At 42.7% G+C, this 27,308-nt stretch overlaps 1 protein-coding gene across 1 annotated transcript in view; it reads right to left on the reverse strand.

The window, feature by feature from the left end:
- The window catches only part of doc2b (double C2-like domains, beta), a 224,129-nt gene that overhangs the window by 42,404 nt on the left and 154,417 nt on the right, over nucleotides 1–27,308 (reverse strand). Inside the window, exon 3 of the mRNA XM_054730968.2 lies at nucleotides 9,533–9,607. Within this exon, the coding sequence (XP_054586943.2) occupies nucleotides 9,533–9,607 (75 nt within the window). The remainder of the gene's footprint in view (nucleotides 1–9,532; nucleotides 9,608–27,308) is intronic.

Here is a 27,308-nt window from a genome sequence, read left to right on the forward strand (position 1 = left end):
AGCTGGACGGAGCTCTAATGAGCCTGACAGGGAGAAACGTGTAGGAGGAAGAATGCTGCGTTTTGAAAGAGAAGCTGCACAAATGCACCATCCTCTACAACATAAAGCATCTTAAAAGGCATTTTAACTAGATTTAATTCACTAAGTTCTTTTAATGTTGCAGAGACAACAAAAAAGCAAAACCGCTTCATTTTAGTCATTTAGATATAAAAGAGCTACATTTTCTAATGGAAACAAGCTTTTCTTCTCTAACGTACTTAAGAGTCAAAATAAATAAAGCTAATTTATCTTCATGACAAAGCTTCCTCAGCAGGTCGTCTTCTGGCCAAGATATGACGTGTAGAATATTATCATTATTAATTTTACCATCAGTGCTCTTTAAGATGCTTCTATATTTTGGATATTTGAATTAGCATTTAGGAGATTCTGGAGGAACGGAAACAGTAAAACATTCCCGAATTACATTAATTTGCCATTTAGTATAAATTATAGTATCCCTGTTAGAAGTTGCCTTCTTTATAATTTGCAGTTATTCATGTTGTGGCCTTGTGGCAGTAATAATATTAATAATATCGAAGTAAAACGTAATTTGCAAAAACTATTGGTTGATTGAAGATCTTGGCTTTACGAGGTAATTGCGGCGGCGACGTATCTTTCTGCGCCCACTCACCCTCAGGTCTCCATCCTACAGTATTTATTTCCTGTCGAGTCCGACAGTTTAATCTTGAACAATTAAGGGTATTTCATCGAGGCTGATTGTAGTTTGAGAAGTGATGAAGCGGTGATCCGGCTTTGCGGCGGAGCGTGAAACTTCACTTGTGATTTGGGTGCAGCAGAACTCATGACCTCTTTAGCGAGCCTTAATGAGGCTCTTAGAGCGAGCCTAATGGCTGTTCTAAGGAGGAGCTGACAGAGAGCACCGGGGAGGCAACGGCATCCTGTTTTGCCTCCAGCAAGGCCTCACGCTGAGATGGGAGACAAATCCAAAAGGCAGCAGGCCTTCAGGGAGAGGTTTATTGAACTTGCTAGTCACAGAAGCCATGACAACTCATATTTATTCCAGTTAAGCTGTAAGGTTGCAACGTCTTAGCTCTGACAACCACCATGATGTAGAAAAGCGGAAAATTCTCATGTAAATTAAATATAACAGGAGAGATTAAAACACCTGTCACAGAAACAGCAAAACAATCATTTCATTGCAAAAACTTAAAAAGAACCTTAAAATTTGCTTTTAAAGTGAAGTTTTTTTTTGTTTAATGTGGATCCAGATGCTGTTGCTATGACGGCCACTTACAGAAGATGTTCCGCTTTATCAGCAGGGAAAGAAAACGAGCTGCAGGGAGTCATACTAAACCAAATGTGAACATCTTGACCTTTAGTATTAAAACGGACAAAAACAGATTGTTTATTTGTGAGTGAAGCAGAAGGTCGTGTTTCCCGTGGGTTCGCCACGTATCGCTCATGATACAGCTTATTCCCAGACATCCTTCAAGCTGTTTTAACACTGCATCAGGTAAGAATCAGAAATCTGCTGGAAATACTTCAAGTATTTTTGCATTTCTAGGAGAATACATGTGTGTTGAAAAGCCAACGTCTGGGTTTTAAAGTCTGCGTGATGGTTCGGGTGACATTTGAACACATCGGCTTCATTTTCAACCCAGAAAATCTTTCTGGAGGTTTATTTTTGTCTCTGATGAAAAGAATTTAGTTTATCCTCATGATCAGCTTTATTCTGAGTAAACGGTTGCATGTGTGCAAAAACACACAGATTCTTCTCTGTCTGAATGTAACTGCAGGATGAGATGAAAACAGGCAACATTCTGCATCCTGTTGCTCAGATTTTTGTTATTCCAGATTCCAATTATCCCACATGTTCTGTACAGTTGGCAGATTTCCTGAGTAAACAGACTGTTTTTGATTCTATGAGCCATTTCCATAAGCTGTGTGACAATAATCACACTATTTCACTCATTTATTTTTGATATTACACAACCTACATTTTCCACAGTTCCGCTAATTTAATACAAGTTAGTAAATCTCCAGGGAATGCAGAATTATTAGGCAAATGAGTATTTTGTCCACATACTCCTCTTCATGCATGTTGTCTTACTCCAAGCTGTATAGGCTCGAAAGCCTACTACCAATTAAGCATATTAGGTGATGTGCATCTCTGTAATGAGAAGGGGTGTGGTCTAATGACATCAACACCCTATATCAGGTGTGCATAATTATTAGGCAACTTCCTTTCCTTTGGCAAAATGGGTCAAAAGAAGGACTTGACAGGCTCAGAAAAGTCAAAAATAGTGAGATATCTTGCAGAGGGATGCAGCAGTCTTAAAATTGCAAAGCTTCTGAAGCGTGATCATCGAACAATCAAGCGTTTCATTCAAAATAGTCAACAGGGTCGCAATAAGTGTGTGGACAAACTAAGGCGCAAAATAACTGCCCATGAACTGAGAAAAGTCAAGCGTGCAGCTGCCAAGATGCCACTTGCCACCAGTTTGGCCATATTTCAGAGCTGCAACATCACCGGAGTGCCCAAAAGCACAAGGTGTGCAATACTCAGAGACATGGCCAAGGTAAGAAAGGCTCAAAGACGACCACCACTGAACAAGACACACAAGCTGAAACGTCAAGACTGGGCCAAGAAATATCTCAAGACTGATTTTTCTAAGGTTTTATGGACTGATGAAATGAGAGTGAGTCTTGATGGGCCAGATGGATGGGCCCGTGGCTGGACTGGAAAAGGGCAGAGAGCTCCAGTCCTACTCAGACGCCAGCAAGGTGGAGGTGGAGTACTGGTTTGGGCTGGTTTCATCAACTCCCAGTCCTACTGCCAGTTTCTGGAAGACACCTTCTTCAAGCAGTGGTGCAGGAAGAAGTCTGCATCCTTCAAGAAAAACATGATTTTCATGCAGGACAATGCTCCATCACATGCGTTCAAGTACTCCACAGCGTGGCTGGCAAGAAAGGGTGTTACGGCCGCCGCCGTTTTGAAGCCCAGTGGTGTGCTGCGCACCGTTCCCTGTGCAGCAGCGCAGCACCACGGACAGCTACGCCTTGGGAAGCTGTCCTTACTCCAGCACCATGGACAGCGCCGGAGCGGCAGTCACGCCAGCTGGGGCTTCTCATCTCATCAGCCGGCCCTTTAAAAGCGGCCAGGTGGAGCTCATCAGGGGAGAGAAATGTTTGGTGTTGCAGAGGCAATGTGTGTTCTCTCCCCGTTGGCGGTTACCAGAAATTTGGTGCCAACAAAACTTTGGGTGAGGGCCAAAAAACCCTTACCTAGAACTTAACTAAGTTATCCTTAGTTAACTGAAAATGTCCAGAGGACCAACCACTCTAGATCCTAAATCCTAAATAAATCTCCTTTAGTTAAAAAGGGGATGAAACTCAAAAGGGGAAAAAATCCCACCCTTTAAATTAAATAAGGTTTGTCTAAAGGACAAAACCAAATACTGAATTAACTTAAGTTTACCTAAACAACGAAAATAGCTCAGGAAACTGAGACTTCAAAAGGGGGAAAACCCCCACCTGGTAATTTACCCACAAGGTGGTCTTGTAGTCACACCAAAACCAAAACTACTGCTTAACTGCAAATATCCCAAACACAAAAGGTTCTAAAGCTGCTTCTTCACAAGAAGCAAACCACAACCTGGTATTAACCACAAAATTTCTGGTAACCGCCAACGGGGAGAGAACACACGTTGCCTCTGCAACACCAAACATTTCTCTCCCCTGATGAGCTCCACCTGGCCGCTTTTAAAGGGCCGGCTGATGAGATGAGAAGCCCCAGCTGGCGTGACTGCCGCTCCGGCGCTGTCCATGGTGCTGGAGTAAGGACAGCTTCCCAAGGCGTAGCTGTCCGTGGTGCTGCGCTGCTGCACAGGGAACGGTGCGCAGCACACCACTGGGCTTCAAAACGGCGGCGGCCGTAACAAAGGGTATAAAAGAAGAAAAACTAATGACATGGCCTCCTTGTTCACCTGATCTGAACCCCATTGAGAACCTGTGGTCCATCATCAAATGTGAGATTTACAAGGAGGGAAAACAGTACACCTCTCTGAACAGTGTCTGGGAGGCTGTGGTTGCTGCTGCACGCAATGTTGATGGCGAACAGATCAAAACACTGACAGAATCCATGGGTGGCAAGCTTTTGAGTGTCCTTGCAAAGAAAGGTGGCTATATTGGTCGCTGATTAGTTTTTGTATTGTTTTTGAATGTCAGAAATGTATATGTGGGAATGTGGAGATGTTATATTGGTTTCACTGGTAAAAATAAATAATTGAAATGGGTATATATTAGTTTTTTGTTAAGTTGCCTATTAATTTTGCACAGTAATATTCACCTGCCCACACAGATATCCCCCTAAAATAGCTAAAACTAAAAACAAACTAAAATCTACTACCAAAAACATTCAGCTTTGATATTAATGAGTTGTTTGGGTTCATTGAGAACATGGTTGTTGTTCAATAATAAAATTATTCCTCAAAAATACAACCTGCCTAATAATTCTGCACTCCCTGTAAATTCAAATTCTTAGATATGATTTAATTTTACAAATTTTAATAAATCATAAATTGTTTGAAAAATCTTTAAAGGTTTTTAATTTTTCTTTTGCATAACAATCAGACCGTTGGGGGTTCGAAGCTTTGAGGAGGAGACAAATACTTGTAATGAAAAATCGGAAATGTGACTCAGGGAGTCTGTTTTTATGTCATTAGATAATCTTCAGGAAAATACACTCAACAAAAACATTAACACAACCCTTTTGTTTCTGCTCTGATTTTTCATGAGATGGACTCTAAAATTCATTCCAGATACACATTATTACCATTTCTCTCAAACATTGCTCACAAATCAGTCTAAATGTGTGATAGTGAGCACTTCTGCTTTGCTGAGATAATCCACCCCACCTCACAGGTGTGCCACATCAAGATGCTGATCTGACATTATGAGTTGTGCACAGGTGTACCTTATACTGCCCACAATAAAAGGCCACTCTGGAATGTGCAGTTTTTTGCTTTATTGGGGGTCTGGGGCCTCAGAACCGGTCAGTATCTGGTGTGACCACCATTTGCCTCATGCAGTGCAACACATCTTCTTCGCATCGTGTTGATCAGATTGTCAATTGTGGCCTGTGGAATGTTGGTCCACTCCTCTTCAACGGCTGTGCGAAGTTGTTGGAGATCAGTGGGAACTGGTACACGCTGTCGTATACGCCGATCAAGCACATCTCAAACATGCTCAACGGGTGACATGTCCAGTGAGTATGCGGGCCATGCAAGAACTGGGACATTTTCAGCTTCCAAGAATTGTGTACAGATCCTTGCAACATGGGACCGTGCATTATCTTGCTGAAACATGAGGGGATGTTCATGGATGTACGGCACAACAATGGGCCTCAGGATCTCATCACGGTATCTCTGTGCATTCAAAATGCCATCAATAAAATGCACCTGTGTTCTTCATCCGTAACAGATGCCTGCCCATGCCATAACCCCACCATCACCATGGGCCACTCGATCCACAACATTGACATCAGCAAAGCGCTCACCCACACGACGCCACACACACTGTCTGCCATATGCCCTGAACAATGTAAACCGAGATTCATCCATGAAGAGAACACCTCTCCAACGTGGCAGACGCCATCAAATGTGAGCATTTGCCCACTCAAGTCTGTTACGGTGACAAGCTGGAGTCAGGTCAAGACCCCAATGAGGACGACGAGCATGCAGTTGAGCTTCCTTGAGACGGTTTTTGACAGTTTGTGCAGAAATTGTTTGGTTATGCAAACCAATTGTTTCAGCAGCTGTCTGAGTGGCTGGTCTCAGACGATCTTGGAGGTGAACCTGCTGGATGTGGAGGTCCTGGGCGTATAAGATACACCTGCGCACTACTCATGATGTCGGATCAGCATCTTGATGTGGCACACCTGTGAGGTGGGATGGATTATCTCAGCAAAGCAGAAGTGCTCACTATCACACAATTAGACTGATTTGTGAACAATGTTTGAGAGAAAAGGTAATATTGTGTATCTAGAATGAATTTTAGATCTTTAAGTCCATTTCATGAAAAATTGGAGCAGAAACAAAGGGGTAGCGTTCATGTTGAGTGTATTAAACAATCATTGCAGATCAGTTAAATCAAGGGTGTCTAAACCTTCCAAGGTGTGGGCTAGAGCTGATTTGTGTTAGTGGCTTTGGCAACATAGAAAACTTCCTGGAACAAATATACCATTTACTCACAATAGAGCTCCGGACGTCACGTGACTCTCAGAGAGTAGACGCCATGTTGGCAGGCAACAAATGTAAACAAATTGAACGGGATCGGCTTGGATTTTACTTCGTCGGAGTTTTTTTCACACTTTAAAACCGAAGAAATCGTTTTAAATAGTCAGAAATTAAATAGACTAAACATCTCCGACCCTTACCGTGCCCCTGGGATACTTTTTAAAAACGCCAGAAGCTGTCGGAGCGGACTTCTTACCGGACCTGGCCGGGGAACCCCTTGGGATTCCCCTGGAGGAGCTGGCCGAAGTGGCTGGGAAGAGGGAAGTCTGGGCCTCTCGACGCTACTGCCCCCGCTGTCATGGTCTGAGGTATTTCCCTGCTGTCACTCCCTGTCTTTTGAGTTTTCCCTCTGCAGGTGGGCGTGTCTGGAGGTGACCAAGCTGCAGCAGATCTGCTCATCAGCTGGCCAGGGGTATTTAAGCAGCTGGGAGACTCCTACACTTCGCTGGATGATTACTCTACCTGGGTACCTTCTAACAGCCACTTGTGAAACTTATTCGAGCTCCGTAACCTCTTGAGAATTAGATTTGTTTTTGGATTTAGGATTTTTGAGATTTTAGATGTGTTTTGGATTTTTGGATTTTGCATTTTATTCTTCCTGCTCTCGTTCACCAGATCAAACCTCCACTTTTATCCCCGACTGGCTATTTCTCTGGAACTCCAACCTGCTTGTCTCTCAGCTGCTCCCTGGCCAGAACCACCTCCAGCTACCCACCTAAGCTCCCTGGATCTCCACCAACTCAGCTCCCTCCACGTCTCCCCTTCTGGATCTCAGTTTTCAGGAATCCCCTCTCAGCCCAGACCGGACCACTCCTCCCTCAAGCTACTTTTCCCCCTCTCCAGACTGTAAGTCCCCCACACAATTCCGAATCCTTGTTTTCCCCTTTGAGTTGGATCTGACTCCCATCTGTCCACAGATTTCCCGCACGGGCTCCCTTTGTGACAGAACTCAGCTACGTTCAAGCTGCTCCCTTGGTTTCCTTTTAATAAATTCTTATTTAAAACACTTTCCCCGTCTCAAGCTGATTCTGTGGGTTAGACATCTACACCACAACATGACACCCGCAGCCCGACTCCGGATAAGTGGATGAAAATGGATGGATGGATGGACAAATAACAGATTTAGATGTAAGTAGCTTAAATAGAGTGCTGTGCTGTTTGAATGTATAAACTGAACGCCAAGAGAAATCACTAGTTAGATTTTTTTCCGTGAATAAAATAAATATGTCAGGCAGGAGCGACTCAGGATCTGTCTGAGATCTGTCTCGGTGAGACAGATAATAGCAATCCAAAGTGCTTTTTATGTGTGATCTGACAATTGATCAATCATTGCTTAAAAATTAAATACAGCTTAGCCGGTTAATTGCTGTGATCATAAAACACGTAAACGACAGCACGCAGAAATCACGAGGCAACGTTTTACGTGATGTTTACTTGTTACTATGAGTAATACGAAAGAAAAAGCCACGCCAAAATAAGTTTAGGAAGCCCACTAAGAATCGTAATAAAAGCATTTAAAATAAATACCATACACAGTTGAGGAAATGTTGGTTTAAGTACCTGATATGAAGCGGTCGCTGCATAAGCGAAAACCTTTACTCTCGGGATCCCACAGTTTCATTTTAGCCCGGTCACTAGCGCATTTTATTACAATGATCCAACGTTTGCGGCGCTCCAGATCTTGGGGAATCCTGTAGATGGCTCATTCCTTATGTCGTCCGCGTCTGTTCTGCATCCTGGCGCACAACAGGAATCTACCATATTTCCCGTTTGATTGAGTTTTCTGACAATAACAAATAGTCCGGCTGCGGGCTTCTGCCTGCCAATAGGGCGCCGTTTCGATGTGAACTGTTGCATGCCGGGAGAAGTGACATCAACTCCCGGAGCTCTATACGAAGTTCGGTAACACTTTAGGCAACACAAATTAACCATTAATTAGCTGCCAATTAATATGCATATTAATGAACTACTAAGTCTGAATTAGTCATTATTAAGCAGATAGATAGATAGATAGATAGATAGATAGATAGATAGATAGATAGATAGATAGATAGATAGATAGATAGATAATGTGAAGAAGTTCAATTTTCCTCACAAAACGAACATTTGTATTAAACAAAGGTCATTTCCCTCTGTAAAGTCAGAGGTACGGAAGTGGGCAATATGGTGGGCAATATCATGTCATTCCTAATATTACCAGTTATTATTTCCTTCTAAGAAAAAAAAATCTATCATGTTAAGCTAACTTCATGATGTAGTTGCATCCATTAAACAGAGGATTATGTTCATGTGTTCATCAGCATGAAGTTATTGAAGTTATCAAAGCAAACATGGCTGGAATCAGATTTACTGTAATCTGTGTCTCTAAGTGTGTGTGCTGCTGTAATGAGTGGATGTCCCCACTGTGGGACTGATACAATTTACTCTATTCTGTTTTATTAATTCATATCAGCCAGTAAGAAAAAAATGTTTGAGGAGTTTTGGCCTTTCCAGGCTTCCGTACCAGTAACCTGGCTAGGGAGGAGGGGTTCATCTCACACACAGGAAAAATGTACTGGTGAAGCGGTGAATTAAAATACTAGGATTCCTAATGTTTCAATTTACTGTGCTGCCAACTAATGTAGGAGAGGGAATATGTGAGTGAGTCACCACGGTAGGAAGCCCAGCTTGCTGTGAGCGAGGATCTGTGGCTGATGAGTGAAAACAAAAGAAAATCATTCGGGACTGAAGCTCCGTCAACATCAGCTGGCAACCACGACGTGGCTGCATTAAGCATGTCATTTTGGCGGCGCTCGCAGCCGCAGCTCACGGTTCTAGGAGAAAGAACCGGGCCTGCCCATCCCATCAACAGCAGGTGGAGCTCACCACTCCGCCCATCTCACAACCAGAGCGGAAAAAACCCATCGGCTTGAATTATACAGATGGGATTCTGTGTGTGAAATAATGCCAGTAAAATAATTACTTAAGTGTTGTTTGTGTGCATGTTGTTCAGTAGCTAATGCTATAATTAATATCATCTGTTTTTTTATAACCCTACACACTGTGCGTGATGCGCGTCTGGGGAGCGCAGGCATTGGTTTAGAGTGAGAGATTGGAGGTGTGGTGTGAGAGCGTGTGAAGAGGGTCAAATGCGTGTGTCTCACGCACTGAGCGTGAGAGTTGGCGGCCTTGCCATCATAAATAAGATGAGCATACATAAGACAGATTAGTTTTCAATGAGTGTTTTCAACACGCACCTTGCTGGCACCAGGCAGAAGGTGGAGCTTGACGTATGGATCCGACAGCCCATTGTGATCCATGGGTTTGAGCCCCTGTGGATGAAAAACAGACATAAATAAATAAATAAATAAATCACCAAAAAGCGTTAGTTTGGTTTTAGACGAGTCAGAAGGCGGGAGGACACTTAAACTTTTCATGTGTAAAAGAAATGACAGAAAGCAGATCTTCATCCCAAAGACAAGTGGTGTTTCTCAGTGCCAAGGAACCTTGCCTTGATGTCTTGGCTTTGCACCGCTTTTCTAGGAGCTACGTCATGGGGAGCCGCCAAGACGTGATCCAATGTTCATGTTCTACCGAGGCGTGTGTTCTCCGTTTGTTAGCCGTTCAGCTAGCTGAGTGAGGATACACGGGAGGTGTCTTGTAGCCTAGCCTTGGTCAAAAATTACCCAGAATACACCATGGTATTTTCAAGTTTAACAGTAAGTCAGCTAGTTTAAAATGTTTGTTATAGATCTAAAGAAGTTATCTATGGTTGGTTAGTTGCTTAGTAGTTGCAGCTTCGGTGACTAGCGGGTAGTAACTCACTTATATATTTAATTTAATAAAGATATACACAATTTATAAAGTTAAAGGCTGGTTATATGTTTATATTGAAACTAATACATATAAAATATAACATTGTCTCCCGTGTCACATGACCATTTAACCATTTTCTTTGACCAAGGAAGGACAGTGTCCTCATAAGCAAGGCGCCTGGCCTCGCAAGACATTGCCTCGCAAGGCAAGGTCAGAGTCCAAGCCCCCAGGCCGGGCTCTCCCAGCTGACCGGCTTCCGTCTTGGACCACATTACCCAGCATGCCCCTCGCGGGGATTCCCTCCACGTTGCACCTGCGTCAATCCATGTCTATATATGGAAGACGCCACACCGGCTCTTCACTCAGTCATCGTTCCACCGTGATCCATGATCAGAGTATTCAGAAGCTAATACAGCTTAACCTCCACCTTTCCTACTCAGACCTCATCCAACCTCCAGCCTTTCCAGCACCACTTTCAACCAGCAGTCTAAATAAAGCTCTTACTCCCGAACCCAGTCTTCGAGTCTGACACCTTAACACTGAGAAACAGCCCTGATCACAGAGGACATAGGAGTCCACCACTGCGCAGCAGAGTTTACAGTTTGAGATTTGGCAACAACATTTCAGACATTTAACTAATCACGTAGCATACCGTATTTTCTGGAGTATAAGTCGCACCAGCCGTAAAATGTATAATGAAGAAGAAAAAAACATATATAAGTAGCACTTTGGGGGAAATTTTTTAATATTTTTCTTACAAAGTCTGAGACCAAGCATTACACATTGCAAGACAAGTACCGGTAACAATAACAGAATAAACAACCAGGGCGCAGCGTGCCACGGTCTCCAGTAGAGGATGGCGGTGTTTCAAACCCTCCCAGCGGGCGGGGAGAGCTCATTCCTGGGCCGGAGCCGGCCCGCAGCAGCACGGTAAACATAATTTGGTAAATAAGTCACTTTGGTGTATTAGTTGCAGGACCAGCCAGACTATGAAAAAAAAGTGCGACTAATGGTCTGGAAAATACGGTAAATCATCTCAGGGATTTGAGAAATCTTTGAGAAAGAAATCCCCAGTTAGTCCCAAAGAAATATCTTTAAAATAGACTTTACATTATTTTTAAGAGCAAATCAATAAACTCAAAAGGGGCAGATGATGTAAAGGCCAGCCACTGAATGACCCCAAGGAGGCAGAGTCCCATTGAGTCATGTGAAAGAAAATCCTGAATTTGGTCATCCACCCATCAGGTTGTTGTTGACCTTCTGTAAAAACTGCACTATTTAAGTTTAAAATTCCGCCAGAACTAAAGCTAACCAGTTAAAGCCTAATTTATACTTGTCCGTCAGCTCTGCGAGGGACAGAAGCACTCGCATTGACAGAGACGTTTTGCTTTCAGACTTCTCCGTCAGCTGGGGATTGTTGCAAAACAATTCCCCGCCAGGGCAACAGAAGGCGTAGCGCTATTCTGAGGTATCATGCCACCATTACAGTCACATATCCGGTCCACAACGGTGTATTTACTCTTGTGTTTACATTGTTCTAATGGTTTCAGAGATGTTTTAACACGAACAAATTTGTCCCTCATTCCCCTCCACCTCTTCATGCGATCGGTGAGACAAGGGCAGCAGCCTTCTGCAAATCTAGAAACCCAATGCTTCTTTCCGTAAAGTCTGTAACGTTTGAGAGGCCTTCAAGAGCAAGTCATACCCAAGTTAAAATTCTTTGCTGATAAACTGTATAAATGAGTTTCTCATAGTGTTGAAGACATAATTATTTGGGGATTTTAGTGCATCTTATTTCAAATATAAATACTTTGCTCAAAACCATCAGCGTGCTGCCCTCTTCGGGATAAAAGTCTGCTCAACATTTGCATTTTAATCAGCCATTGCTATTGGCTAAGTGCTGTGTGATGTTAGCCAGTACAGTGGTGTGTTACGGTACCATCCCTGTCTGGAGCAGCTGACAAGCCTGTATCCGGCTTGGCACCGGTTGCCTCGGGCAACTCAGAAGTCGCTTGCCTCCTCCAATAAGACCTTAATGCAGTGGTGGAGGAGGAGGAGAGAAATCCTCCAGACTAGAGCTGCTTTTATAGAACCATAGCGTTTTCAAAACAGGATTTGCCACGGCACCCTGGGGAGGATTTTGGCATTTATAGTAGCAAAGCTGAAGCTAGAATAAACTGCCATCAGGCACCTCTCAAACCAAGGTGGGATATAGGGAAGTCGCTGGGCGGCCCCCCCGCATGTGACGTACAGGGTCGTGCATTCACTGTCAGACGGAAGACACATCAGACTGATGAAATTTCTTTTTCAGGACCTTTAGCTTTGATGTGACCTGCTTTTTGTCCCGCTTGACGCCCCGCTCAGCCAGTGTTTTCACTACTCTGTCGAACAGCTGGCTGTCTCTCACCGTCCCCGTAAAAAGGCGACTAATCTGTTCTGCTCGCACGGCCAAACGCTCCATGGTCTCCGCGTTCGTCCAGCCGGCTTTCATTCCGGCCGGCACTCGACGCGCAGTACACATGAATAACGCGACCACCCTCTTTTGCGGGGGGGCCTTCCACAGTCGCTCCAAAGGAATTAGAGAGCCTGGCACGCGTTTAGCTGTCAGAGGCAAGGGGCTGATGTGGCAATATTATTACCAAGCGAGGCGGAACAAATGCCGCAATATTCGCGCAACACCATGCCAGCACTGCGCATTTATAGACATACCATTGCGGTAATATTACGCCGATTTGTCGGCATGGTGTGTCCTATAAAAGCACCTTAAGAGGCCTGCTGCCGTTTCTCCGTCAGAGTGGGTGTGTTTGTTAATGTGTGTTTGTTAGTGGCTTGAAAAACTCTCTGAATGGGGGAGGAGGTTTGGTGTCATTGCTGCAGCACCTCCCTCACGTCCTATAGTTTGGTTCAAAAGAAAAAAGCTACTTCTGTAAACTCCTTCTCTTTGCTGGCCAAGACCCTCAAGACCTTCAATCTATTTATTTCCAAAAGAAAGAGCCATTTGAGGAAAGCCAAAGTAAAGGATTCACTAAAATCTGACTTTCCCCACGCAAAAGGAAAAAAATTACTACCAGCAACTCAAAGCATGTTTCCAAAATATCACTCCTCTTGTAAATTTCTTAGTAAATGATTTTTATTAAATTCGCACACTACTGGGAGCCGAGGCGATAAACCTTCATGGTGGTATTCAGCCGACTGTATTTTCCACACAAATGATTGGTTGCTGTGACGCCAGGAGAGGTGATTGGAGAGGTTAAAGTGTCACTCTCATCTGCTTCTATTGTTGCCTTCAGCAAACACCTGAGCTGGGACATTATGTGAGGTTGGACCGGGATGAACAGGCAGATGTGTCATGCTGCTGATTGCACGAGTGAGCTCTGAATACTCTGTTGATCATAATTACTCAGGGTTGAAGGAAAATGACCCTTGCAGAAGGCAGATGGGTGGGTTTCCACACATCTATCTCTCACACACTCATTCAGAACAGCCCCATTGAATTAAGGCTTTAAAATGATGGAAAATTAAGTTGAGCTTCTTTTTTGGGGGGAAATAATGATAATCTTTCAGATAGTCTGGCCTGGGGGAAAGAGAGAAAGTACTGATGATCTATTCAAGCAGAACCCTGCATGCAGCCATTTTAAACAGTTGTAAAGAGGAAGTCTTTCCAGTTTGGGACACAGGTCCATCCTCTACAGCTCGATTCCAGAAATGTCCTCTTGTAGGCTGTGAACCGACATGGAGATGACTCTTTGTAACATTCTCAGGATTTCTTGGAATGGAACGAGAAATGGACAAATGGATCGAGGCTTTAGCTCGAGTCACGAGTCAATGATGTAATCGTTTAATTCGTTTGGGTTTGGACGTCCTGTGGTTCCTGCCGTGGTTGCTGGAGTTCTATGGTTCGCCCGGTCCTTGCTCATCTGCTTACTGCCTAAGGACTATGTTAAGTGGAATTATCTTTGCTTGTTTGTAATTGTCTCTTCAAGTTTGGGAGTACTATTGACTATTCTCTGGTGTGGGGTTTTGTTTTTCCTCACTCCTGATGCCTCTGCCTGGGAACTGACCTTTCCTTCCTCGAATGAGTCCCTAGGGCCTCTGGGATTATTCAACGACCCGTGGTTTCTGCCAGGACCCCGTGCCCTTGAAAAGGGGGGTTATGTAATGCCCAGTAATGGTCAGTTTTTAAGTACAGTTTGACCCTTCAATATCTGGTCGACACGGAGACAGGAGTCTGCATGTTAGCTTTTAATCTGCCGGATCCTGCATTCCATCAGCTGGAGTTCAGAGCCTCTCTGCAGCTCTGAACACATGATAAAGTGTCAACAATACTGTTCCCTTCTCAAGGCCCTTCTGTGCCAAGCCTGCCTCGTTGTCCAGGCCAGAACGGACTGTTAATAGGAGGAGTGCTTCAGCTTATATGTGATGATCATTCATGAAATGAAATTAGCAAATGTTATATGGATAATAATAATAATAATAATAATAATGATGTTTTCACTAATCTGTGCTTAAATCAATAAGTTTGATTGATCTGTGCTTTAATTACTGAAAGCATGAAATGAAGTATTACAAAGATTTTTATATGGATCAGTAATGCTTGATATGACACGGCCATCATCATCTGCACCAGACACAAGGACAAATTAAAGTTAAGTTAAACCCATGACACATAGATTTTCTTTACCCCAGATCAGAGCATCTGTTCTCTCAAGGAGGCATGTGTTCTGAGGTTGTCTTGGTAATATCCCTTAACATGGCACGCTCTGATTTATTAAGTAAATCATAATAAGAGAATACAAAAACAGAGCTCACTTTACGGTGACTCAGTTCTAGAGGAAGCTACGGAAATGGCTGTCCGTAGTGAAGTCTTTTTAACCCAGAGCAATCTTTGACACTCCCTCGAGGTTGCTGCAAAGCTGACACAGCAAACGGTTCCTGCAGAACAATGCTGATATTGTTCCGACTCCTTAAGAGTCTCCTAGACGCAAACTAGTTCCAACCTGTGTGCCTGGCGACATCTCTGGACTGGAGAAGTCGGTGCTGTGGTAATTCTACTGGACCTGGGTGCCCAGAGGTCATCCGACCACCCTGACCTCCGGATCCGCGAAGAGGATCTCCGAGAAGGGCGAGGTAGAACACAGTGTGATTGCATCTGATGCCTTTTTGATAAGAATCAACTTCATAGCTTAACGCAAACCAAATTCTTTCCCTTTACACCCAGAACTCAGCTTTCCTAGATCCGGAAGTTCTGATAACATCATATTCACACAAAGGCACCATACATCACATCTCCTCCATCTAGATTCATACATGACAGTAAATATTAGTTAACTTGTCGTGTTTTAATTGTTTGGATAAGAAATTCTTACTTTTACAAACCTGACTCTTTCCTTGAATCAAAACAAAGTGTGTACAATCCCTGAATAAACAAAGAATCCTAGAATCTTCTGATTAAACATCCAAAGACCAAACAGGTTGGTATTCTATATTTATATAGAGTATCACAGCTTATTGGTCATAAGTAGAGGTAATATATTAAGCTCTTAAAGCACTCAATTTACCAACTCCTACAACGACTTATAGTCCATCTATGTTCCCAATGTTTGGATCATGAGAGAAAGAACAAAAATCTGAATACAAGCAGCTAAAATTAGGTAGAGATTCACCGGTTTCACATCGAAAAGCTGCATATAATTAATTTATGGTGAAAGGATTCAGGAGATGTAAAGAAAATGACATCACAGGTCTTAGCGACAAAAAACCTACAGTACTTAAACATGTATTATAGAGCAGTTTTGTTTCCATCGAGTTTCAATTCCTGCTTACTCTTTATGATTGTTAATTGTCCATTACACCAAGTAGCTGTTATGTTTAAATTATTTTGTTAGACCTCAGATGTGCGAAGCTTTAATGGGCCATTTCCCAGCTGTGTGTTCTAGACGGCGCCTCTTTTCTGTTGTGTTATTAGCCTCTTCATGGACAGGACATACGTCTTCATTATCGCAACTGACTGGGGTTCTAACACACAGGTGGAGGAAGCATCAATCACCAGGAGCAGCAGATAACAGATCGAACAAGATAAAGAGAGAGAGCGGGTGGTTATTGATCTGATCCAGAGTCATGTTAAAGGCCAGGTTCAGAGGTCACCTGGGGTCATGGGGAGTGGTCGAAGCTGTTATGATGGAGGCACAAACAGATCCATTCTTCACTAGTGACTGTATTAAAGGGTTCAAGTAAAATATGTGGGTGAAAAGGAATGGTGAGAGTACAGTCCCCTGTGGTGCTCCAATGTTACTGATCGCCTAAATATCTTTCTGATATCATCCACCAACATGTCCCGGTGCGTTCCCTTAGGTCAGCTGACCAGAGATTACTAACTGTGCCTAGGTACAGCCTGAAGTCTCGTGGTAGTCGAGCCTTTTCAGTACTTGGACCAAGTCTCTGGAATGAGCTGCCAGCTGATGTAAAACAGGCCACGTCATTAGAAACTTTTAAAGGAAGACTGAAAACACATCTGTTCTCGCTGGCTTTTGGACTTTGAAGTTGGGGGAAGTAGGCCGGATTTGGACTGTGAACTGGCACTCAGGTTTTTGTACTGTATTTTAAAATGGATTTCTTATTGTATTTTTATAGGATTTATTACAGTATTTTACAGGGATTTCTTAGTGTATTTTAATGGATTTATTAATGTATTTTAATGGTCATATCTCTGTCCTATTGTGTTGCATTTTATTGGTGTACAGCACTTTGTTTGTCCATTCTGGCCATGTGAAAGTGCTCTATAAATAAAGTTGATTTGATTTGATTTAACAGAGTTTTAATGACTCGGTCATCAGTGTTGTGCCCAAACACATTAATTGAACAATTGTTTGTGAATTTGTTCGTTTTTTTCGTGAATGTGAACTGAACTCGTTCGTATTTTCCCTGACGAACGTAAAAGTTGGTCCTGGTGTGCGTGAACAGGTTTATTTCACCGTTTTATCTTCGGATCTCTATGGAGCTTTTCCGGAGCTAAAGCCTAGCTAAAACATTGTGTTAACCACAGAGGTTATAGAAAGTTGATTTCGCAAATGTGGCCAAACATAGGCAGCAGCGGTTGGTGCGGCGTCTACTCCTGTACGTCTATGATGTGTGCAGGAGTCAAAGCTCATTTAGAAAAATTGACAGGGGACTTAACTGAAAGATTATAAAATTGTTTTATTTTTTGCACTTTTAATATTGCACTTTGAGTTTGCTCACTCAGCCTACTTCCTAAGATTGTTAAATAATTTCCCATTAAAATAACGTTTTCCTCGTGTTATAGAGAATATACTGTAGGGTAAAAACTGCAGCTGGGTATGAGTGTGGACTGAACGGGTGCCAACTATTGGTAAATTTTTCCATTATATATATATATATATATATACAGAGAGAGAGAGAGAGAGAGAGAGAGAGAGAGAGAGAGAGAGAGAGAGAGAGAGAGAGAGAGAGAGAGAGAGAGAGAGAAAAGAACTATGAACTGATTCGCTTTTGGAACAGTGAACTTAGTTCAACATTTTTTAAATTATGAACTAAGAAACAAACTAGTCCTTTTTAAAATGTATGAACTGAACTTTGAACTAGTTCATTTTTTTAAACGAACTTTCCCAACACTGTTGGTCATATCACATAACAAAGTGCATCAGCACCACATCAAAAAAACTGTGACCAAAGGATGTAGTAGTGTGAAAAATGGCAAATGGCCTGTATTTGGATAACACGTCCTTATGAGGCAACAACCCCCCAAGGCACTTCACAACAGTCAGTCATTCACACGCTGGTGGGGATTCAATTCAATTCAAAAATACTTTATTAATCCCAGAGGGAAATTGATTACTGTAGTAGCTCAGAATAATAATAACAATCAAGTCTTCAAAGAGTTGTTGTATATTACAATGGCTGTTGGCAGGAAGGATCTCCAGTAGCGGTCAGTGTTGCAATGAAACTGAAGAAGCCTCTGACTGAAGACACTCTTCCGTTGTCGGACAGTCTTGTGAAGAGAATGCTCAGGGTTGTCCATCATTTTCTTGATTCTCTGGAGAATCCTTCTTTGCATTATCTCCTCCAGTGGTTCCACAGTCGTCCCCAGAACAGAACCAGCCTTTGTTATTAGGCTGTTGAGTCTTTTCAGGTCCCTGCTTCTGATGCCACTACCCCAACAAAGGATGGCTGAAGAGATTACACTCTCAGCAACAGACTTGTAGAAGATCTGCAGCATCTTGCTACAGACATTGAAGGACCTAAGCGTCCTCAAGAAGTGCAGTCTGCTGTGTCCCTTCTTGTAAACGGCTTTGTTGTTCTTTCTCCAGTCCAGTCTGTTGTCCAGGTGAACTCCAAGGTATTTGTATTCCTTAACCACCTCCACTTCTTCTCCCTGACTCCACCCTGTTTCTTCTGAAGTCTAAAATCATCTCCTTTGTTTTGTTCACGTTCAAGGTCAGATGATTGTTTCCACACCATGCCACAAAGCACTCCACCAGCTCTCTGTACTCAGCTTCCTGTCCATCTCTGATACACCCGACAACTGCAGAGTCATCGGAGTATTTCTGTAGATGACAGGTCTCTGATTTGTACTGGAAGTCTGAGGTGTACAGGGTGAAAAGGAATGGTGAGAGTACAGTCCCCTGTGGTGCTCCAATGTTACTGATCGCCTGGTTTGATGTGCAGTTCTTCAGCCTCACAAACTGTGGTCTGTTTGTCAGGTAGTCTTTAATCCAGGCGATAGTGTAGGCCCCCACCTGTGTCTTCTGGAGTTTCTGGCAAAGTACATCAGGCTGGATTGTGTTAAATGCACTGGAGAAATCAAAGAACATGACCCTCACAGTGCTGCCTGCTTTGTCCAGATGACAGTGGATTGGTTGATGCCGCTGGATGATGACATCTTCAACTCCAACTCCATGGCGATAAGCAAACTGCAGCGGGTCCTGATATGTTCTAGTTTGCTTATTCAGGTGGACCAGCAGGAGTCTCTCCAGGACCTTCATGATGTGGGATGTCAGGACAACCGGTCTGTACTCATCATTGACTGATGGGCGAGTTTTCTTTGGAACTGGAACAAGGCAGGATGTCTTCCACAGGACTGGAACCTTCTCCTGGGCCAGGCTGAGGTTGAAGAGGTGCTGCAGCATCCCACAGAGCTGCTCTGCACAGGCCTTCAGTACTCTGGGGCTTACTCCATCTGGACCTGCAGCCTTGCTCCTGTTCAGTCTCTCCAGCTGCCTCTTCACCTGACTTCTAGAGACAGATAGGTGGGAGGGGGAGGTAAATGGGACAGCAGCATCTCCTGACTTGGTTGAAGACAGATTTATAGAACCAGAAGAGTCCATGACTGCGTTAGAAGACAAAAGAGCTGGCATGTGACAGGAAAATGTTGGATCAGAGGAGGATGGGATGTCTGATTGGCTGGGGACAGGCGAGGAGGATGCTGGGTTTGTTCCTGAACTGAACCTATTGAAGAACTTGTTCAGTTCATTGGCTGTGTCCTGGCTGTCATCTGTGCAATCCTTCCTCTGCTTGAAGCCTGTGATCTTCCTCATCCCTGACCAGACATCTCTGATATTGTTCCTCTGTAGGTTGTTCTCCAGCTTCTTCCTGTATGCCTCCTTGCTGTCTCTGACCTTGATCTTCAGTTGCTTCTGTATACTCCTCAATAATTCCCTGTCTCCCTCCTTGAAGGCTCTTTTTTTCTCATTTAGCAGATTCTTCAGTTCACTGGTGATCCAGGGTTTGTTATTAGCGAAGCATCAAGCTACCATGTAGCCACAGCTACCCTGGGGCACACTGGCAGAGGCGAGGCCTGCCAAACACAGGCGCCACCGGTCCCTCCGACCACCACCAGCAGGCAAGGTGGGTTAAGTTTCTTGCCCAAGGACACAACATCTGCATTCTCTCTCTGGTTGGAGCCGGGATCAAACCTGCAACCTTCCAATTACTGGACAGCCTGCTCTACCTTTTGAGCTACTGCTGTCCCAAATTGGATCCTAGAAAACAGCGACTGGTGTTTAGCGCTTTCTTGTTTCCTCTGGTGATGTGGGTTTCCTGTTCCAGCAGAAGCGTCTCAGGGAAGGTACCCGAGGGGAGGGGGTGGGGGGGTGGGGGGGAGTGTTCTTTGACCGTGTTTACATTGAAAACCTAGCTTGTTTGCCTTCACAGTTCTGGAACAACATCCTATGGACTGATCAGACCAAGATCAACTTGTACCAGAGTGATGGGAAGAGAAGAGTATGGAGACAGAAAGGAACTGCTCATGATCCTAAGCATACCACCTCATCAGTGAAGTACGGTGGTGGAAGTGTCATGGCATGAGCATGTATGGCTGCCAGTGGAACTGGTTCTCTTGTATTTATTGATGATGTGACTGCTGACAAAAGCAGCACGATGAATTCTGAAGTGTTTCGGGCAATATTATCTGCTCATATTCAGCCAAATGCCTCAGAACTCATTGGACGGCGCTTCACGGTGCAGATGGACAATGACCCAAAGCATACTGCAAAAGCAACCAAAGACTTTTTGAAGGGAAAGAAGTGGACTGTTTTGCAATGGCCAAGTCAATCACCTGACCTGAATCCGACTGAGCATGCATTTCACTTGCTGAAGACAAAACTGAAGGGAAAATGCCCCAGGAACAAGCAGGAACTGAAGACTGTTGCAGTAGAGGCCTGGCAGAGCATCACCAGGGATGAAACCCAACGTCTGGTGATGTCCATGTGTTCCAGACTTCAGGCTGTAATTGACTGCAAAGGATTTGCAGCCAAGTATTGAAATGTATACATTTGATTTATGGTTCTTATTCTGTCCCATTACTTTTGGTCCCTTAACAAGTGTGAGGCACATATGCTAACTGTTGTAATTCCTACACCGTTCACCTGATCTGGATGTAAATACCCTCAAATAAAAGCTGACAGTCTGCAGTTAAAGCACATCTTGTTCGTTTCATTTGATATCCATTGTGGTGGTGTATAGTGCCAAAAATGTTAGCATTGTGTCCATGTCCCAATATTTATGGACCCGACTGTAAATGCACTTCATCAAGATCCCGAGGGCTTTTAAGACAGGAAACCCAGTTCTTGATGATCTGGACAGCTCAAAATTTCCACGGACCTTTCACAGATGCTCCATCTATCTGAGGTGGATTTAAGTACTGTTAGATCATCTTTAAAGCTTCTTCCAGCAGCATTTATCCTCTGAAAAAAGGCGTCTGGGGGAATACTTTCTTAAATGGTTCCTAAGTGAGGACAAATCAAAGCCGCACAAGGGAAATCCTTTTGTTTATTTCTTCTTTCTGACTCTGTGGACATAGCTGGAATGTAACAAAAGGGTGTTAGCATAATGATAACTGTGTCTAATCCAGCGCTTGTGAATGTTAAATTATGCACGGCTGCTCCGAGTTCTCATAACTGCAAGTCAAATATTCATCAATATTAGCTGTTCAACCTTTTTATTGCAGCTGTTGCCAGATTGTTCCATCCTCTTTGGTGTTGCAGCACATTCAGGCCAAATTTGTTTCAATCTCTGCCTTTTTTCTCCTCCTCCACCTTGGTCCTGCAGCCAACATGCCTGATCCACCTCCATCTGTCCACTAGCCAATCTCGTCTCCAGCTCCTCTCTTCATGTCGTGTCTGCCGTTTCTGACTCAGACCATTCTCCGATCAGCCTGCTCAGTCTGCTTGACCAGATCCGTGTTCCTACATATCTCAGTTTGCAGCGACTCGTTTCACACAACAAAACTTTTGTGCAACACAGACTTTGTGCAGAAGGCTGCGTGCTGTTTGTGGGCCTGTTCTCTGAGCTGAACAGCTGTTGCAGCCGTTTGTTAAAAGTCTGTCTCATTTTAAATTATTTATTTGAGAAAACAAGCTGTTGACTGCAGCCGAGATGAATTTAGTGTAAATGCCGACTTCTACTGAACCAATTCTGTCATGTTTTTGGAAACTAGTAGTGATACAAACTAAAAATGTGTGTAAACAAACAAATATTAGCTAATTTAACCAGATGGGTTTTATGTTGTCAACAAATGGGAAGGTTTAAATGTAACTCAAGAGTACGTAGCTCCACAACTGATGTAGTCAACTTGATCCAAGATGGCCACCAGCCAGAATGGCAATTATCTAATTTAAACAACCAAAATTGGATCGACAAGAATACAAAGAATTGGTTTTGAGAATTCACTGAATGAAGGTCCCAGATTTCGTCTTTGCTCGTTAACTTATCCGACTGTCAGAGTCGGTGATGAATAAACAATGGAAATACAATCCAGGTATTCCCAAGTATTTCAATAATTTAATTTGTTAATTAGTTTCCCATTTCTCACATCTTTAATGCTACCTGCTGGATAGAAATTGCAGAGAAGTTTTAAAAATGATTTAAAAATAACTAAAATAACATAAGAAAACTAAATGTGCAAGAGGGATCAAAGCCAGCGCGTGCAATTATCTTACATCAAATGTGGTTTCTGGTCCTGTTAACACAAATAGAAACATCAATATCATATGTACCCATGAAGACATCCAGTATCATGTGAATGAAATATGTAATAATTATGTGCCTTTGATGGGTAGAGAAACACGTGAAAAAATTTAGATTAGCATTAATTCTGACATGTTTTCCGAGAGAGAGAGAGAGAGAGAGAGAGAGAGAGAGAGAGAGAGAGAGAGAGAGAATGCACTGAATAAAGATTATCTCCTGTGTGCAGAAAAAGCATCAGAAACAGATTACTTTAAGTCAGAGGGGAAGAAACGTCGTAGGCGCCAAATTGAATGTTTTTGTTTATTAGCCATGGCGCACTGGTGTTTTAATTTTTCCTCGTGCTGCAGGTGATGGGGGGGGGGGGGGGGGGGGGGTATTCACTTACCTCTTATCTATCAGTTGAACGTCCAACTGGTCAGTGAGCGGTTGTCATGAAAACCTTTCTGTTGACCATCGTTACTTTAAACCATTTAATATAACAGAAGCCAATTCATTAATCCCAATTTATGTATTTTAACCACAAATAAAAAACAAATAAGACGACTGCTACAAACTAATGAAGTAACATCAGAGTGATGATGAGATCAGGAGGTAAGTCACAGGGGTTTGTTGTGTTTCGATTGGGGTTCACTGGGTTTGGACGGGATGGAGTTATGGATTAATTAGTGAGGATGGGTTCTAATCTGAGCTCATCTCTGCAGCTTACCTTTTTGTATCGGGGGACAGGAAGCTTTAATTCCGTCAAACATAAAGCAGCAACATACAGTGAGGCAATGAGAGCATGCAAAAGAGAAGGATGGAGAAAAGATAATGTGTGAAATTAAAACATGCAACGTAAACAAAACTTAGCATTCTCCAACAATCAAAAAACACATCTAAACAAGTTGGTTTTCATTGTTTTACACATGTGCCAACATTTCATTCATTCATCTGATCTGTAAGATCAGCTGCTGTGATTAACCTTGATCTGAAATCATCTTGGGGTCTAACGGTGCGGTCACTCTGAGATTCTCATGTATTTTAAACATGAAAATAGTCTCCTACACCTATCTCCTGCATTAGCTTCTGACAGAAAACAGACGGTGTAACTCTAGGATTAGAAAATCCTGACAGATCTACGTCACACTGTCACTAACATTCATGGACTCACCCATCTTGACTCACAACAAGGGAGGCTGTTGTTGGTTAGCATCTAGGAAACAGCAGAGAACACCTCTGCTAGTAGAAGCTAACATTAGCATTAGCAACTTCACCACATGGCAGAACTCCTTCAGGCTTGTGTTATTTGTGGTGATAAAACATCAACGTTGCAGAGTCAACAAATTCAGTGGTAGAGTTGTGTTAATGTTAGCCAATCAGAGGCGAGATGTCCAGATATCAGGAAGTTTTAGGGCAGGGGTATTCAATTCTGGGCTTGGGGGGTCCGATATCCAGCACATTTTAGTGATTCTTTGCTCCAACACACTTCAGTGGTTGAAATACTTGTGCAGCAGCTCATCGGGCTCTGCAGAAGCCTGTTATAAACCTGCTGATTGAAATCAGGTGTGTTGAAACAGAGGTAAAACAAAAACGTGCTGGCTATCAGCTCTCCAGGGTCGGAAAAGAATACCCCTGTTTTGGGGTTAGGGTTCGCTGCTTTGTCTAAAACATTGAGAGCATCAATCAATCGTCCTAAAATGAATGAGCCTTTTCTCCCACAACAAAGGATCGTAAGCAATACACCCAAGTATTACTGCATCGATGCAGACTTGGGTGAACCAAGGGTGCAGAAGGGGTGTGATCAACTTCTGCACTTGAGAATCTCGACACCCTAAGGACTCAAGCCACTGGCCAGGATTGCACAATTCAATTGTATTGAGATTGGGCCTGAAGCTCTCCTCTGATCTGGCAATTTTCTAGATCCTGAAACAGGCACATCAGGGATTTTTGTACCCAGAGAACAACTTACAAGGCATTCATTCTGACTAGACACCACTGCTAATATATGAAATGAGTGAACCACACCTTTAGAATATTTCTGGCCTAAATTTTACTCTTTCTGGCTGAAGATGGTGTGCATAACGAAACATAAGCTACTGAAGTACATATTTTATATGATCTGTTCTTAACTTTTAATACAAAGAAAACTTTATTCTTTAAATTTCATTAGTGTTTTAAAATATTTCTTACTGGAAATCAGATTTCCAGAAATCAAAAACAAACCATTATAGGACTTAATTACTTTCCAAGCTTTATGTAAACTATGGTTGTTTCTAATGCTAAATTTGTTGATTTCGGATCCATTAAAGTCGCATTTAAGCCCATTTCCACTGTCAAAACCAGTGTCAAAACCTGGTAATTTTACCAGACCTTCCCAGTATGCCAGGTTTCCATTTTCCCAGGAGGCCTTAAAGGTCTATGTTCCAGACCATTTCAGGAACCGGAGCAGTGCCTGAACTGGTGTATGTACTCACAAATTGCACTGTGGAATCACTGGGCGGGGCTTGTTGCTAACCAATACCGATTGGTTGAAACTCAGTAGGAAATGACATCAGCAGACGTCGCCAAACGGCTGGTATTTTTAAAATTAGAAAAGCTGCTGGTGAAGAAGCATAGAAGGAAAAGAAAATGAGCAGCATTGACGTCAATTTAAAAGCAGTTTCTAAACTCAAGGCCAAGAAAAACATCAGAAATCCCGCCACAACGCCGTAATTCACTTTGCTTTGTCGTCTCACAGAGAACAGCAAAAAAAGACGCTTCTTCTGGTTATTTAACGCCACTTTTTACTTACACATTGCTGAAATGGGCTACTGACAACGGCTGAGAGGACCGAGCCATCGAATTTTCCCCTTCCCCTTCTCAGAAATGTCCCTGTACTCCTTTAGTGGAAACACAGCTTTTCTATAACATTTTACAGAATTTTATCCTAATTTTCTCCAAACAGATCACTCAAATAGAAACTCTTAAAAGACAAATTCTTTCCAGTGAATTTTAGGCCACAAAAGTTGAGAAATTAATTCATAAATGTTATTTTAAACAAACTGAAAAGTGATGAACAGGCTATGAATAAAAAACGGATGTAAGAAAAATCTGGAAAAAATTAAAAATAAATACATTAATTGGGCAAATTAATCATTTAACTTAGGTGTGATTATAAGGAAACTAGTGCCAGCAAAATACCTCAACAAAAACAAATCTAGGTTGCACAAAAATATGTTTGATTGAAATAGTCATTCTCATGTTTCTTAAATGAAATAGTTTAAAAACTCAACTTTGTTTTTTCTGTACGTGTTTTCTGATCTGAACATGAATAAGAATGTAAAGTCTGCATGGTTGTTCAGGGTAACTTTGTCACTGCTGTATTTAAGAAGGTGTGGGTGTGAAGTCTTGTCTCTCCACAGTCGAGTTGCCGGGGCTTTGAACCGTGCATGCCTGCAGAAATGCTGCAGCTTACTGAGGCAAAAATGTGCTTTAAGACTGGATCAGATCAAATTTGGACGGACTGCAGAGACACAAGTTAGACAGGAAGTAGATGCATGCTGTCGCTCTGTTAGGACACATTTCTGAATAACTAACAACGTATTCCTACCTTCAGCTGATGATGCACGATAGACTGTCTTTAAAAAAAGGCTTGGGAGGCCAGTCACTCTTGAAATGTATTGTTTAGCCACTGGACTCTTGCCATCGGCCTGACAAAACCAGCATTAACTGCTCAGATAGGAAATCACAATTGATTTTGTTGCAGCTAAACTGCAGCGCTTCACTTCATCCTCCCTGAAAAGCCCCGTGGTCTATTAGACATTTCATCAATATTTAGAGCCAAAAGCTGACATGTTGGAAAGAAAAACAGAACCATTCTCTCTCACCCTTCGTTTTCTGCAACAACAGCACGGCGAACAAAGACTAATCATTTCTAGAAAGTATTTTAATGTAAAAACAGTAAATAAATAAATAAAAAACAGATCCAAAGATAATGAAAAGGAAAGAGGAAAAACATCTCTAAGAAACTGGGCCAGAGTGTGTATATGTGTGTGTGCTCCTGCACTAACGTGGGCGTACCAGGCAATGAAAGGCCAGTCTGCAGACAGAAGAGAATGAAAGACTTGATCCAAGTGTTAATTTGGGTTGTGAAGTGGGCGGTGCTGAGCAGACAGGTCTCTGACTTGCGACAGAATTGTAAGATGAAGTTTGATTCACCCATTAGAACATTTATTTTATTTCATTTTTTCATGGGAGGAGCAGCTGTATGAATGATACAGCTGATGAAGCCACAGTGCACTGGGGTGGGGTGGGGGGTGGGGTGGGGTGTCACTTTTATGGTTATTAATGCACTTTTTATTTCTTTTAGAAAAAATAACAGCATCTAGTTGCATAGGTTTCAACGAGATATACTTGCTTTGTGTTGTAATTAAATAGCAAGACCTACTAAACCTTCTGTTTACAGAATTAAAACCTTTATTCAAACCCACGGGTTTGCAACTTGAGGCTCTGGGGTCATACCGGGCTCACAAAAATAACACAATCTGAGTAATATTCACTTTTAGGTTTGCAATACAAACTCGATATTTTAACAATTTTTTGGACCAGTTTCTAGTGATGTGAGTTTATGTAGCATAATGCAAAAAAGACAGGCTGCTCCATATTATTTAAAGGGAAAATACTATGCAAAACACACCATTTGTCCTGCTATGTTGTTATCTACTGCCTCTAAAAACACACCGAACATGAAATAATCCATCAATCCGTCTTTTGTCAGTG

This window comes from Nothobranchius furzeri, chromosome 10 (genome assembly GCF_043380555.1).
Source record: "Nothobranchius furzeri strain GRZ-AD chromosome 10, NfurGRZ-RIMD1, whole genome shotgun sequence".
NCBI lineage: Eukaryota > Metazoa > Chordata > Actinopteri > Cyprinodontiformes > Nothobranchiidae > Nothobranchius > Nothobranchius furzeri.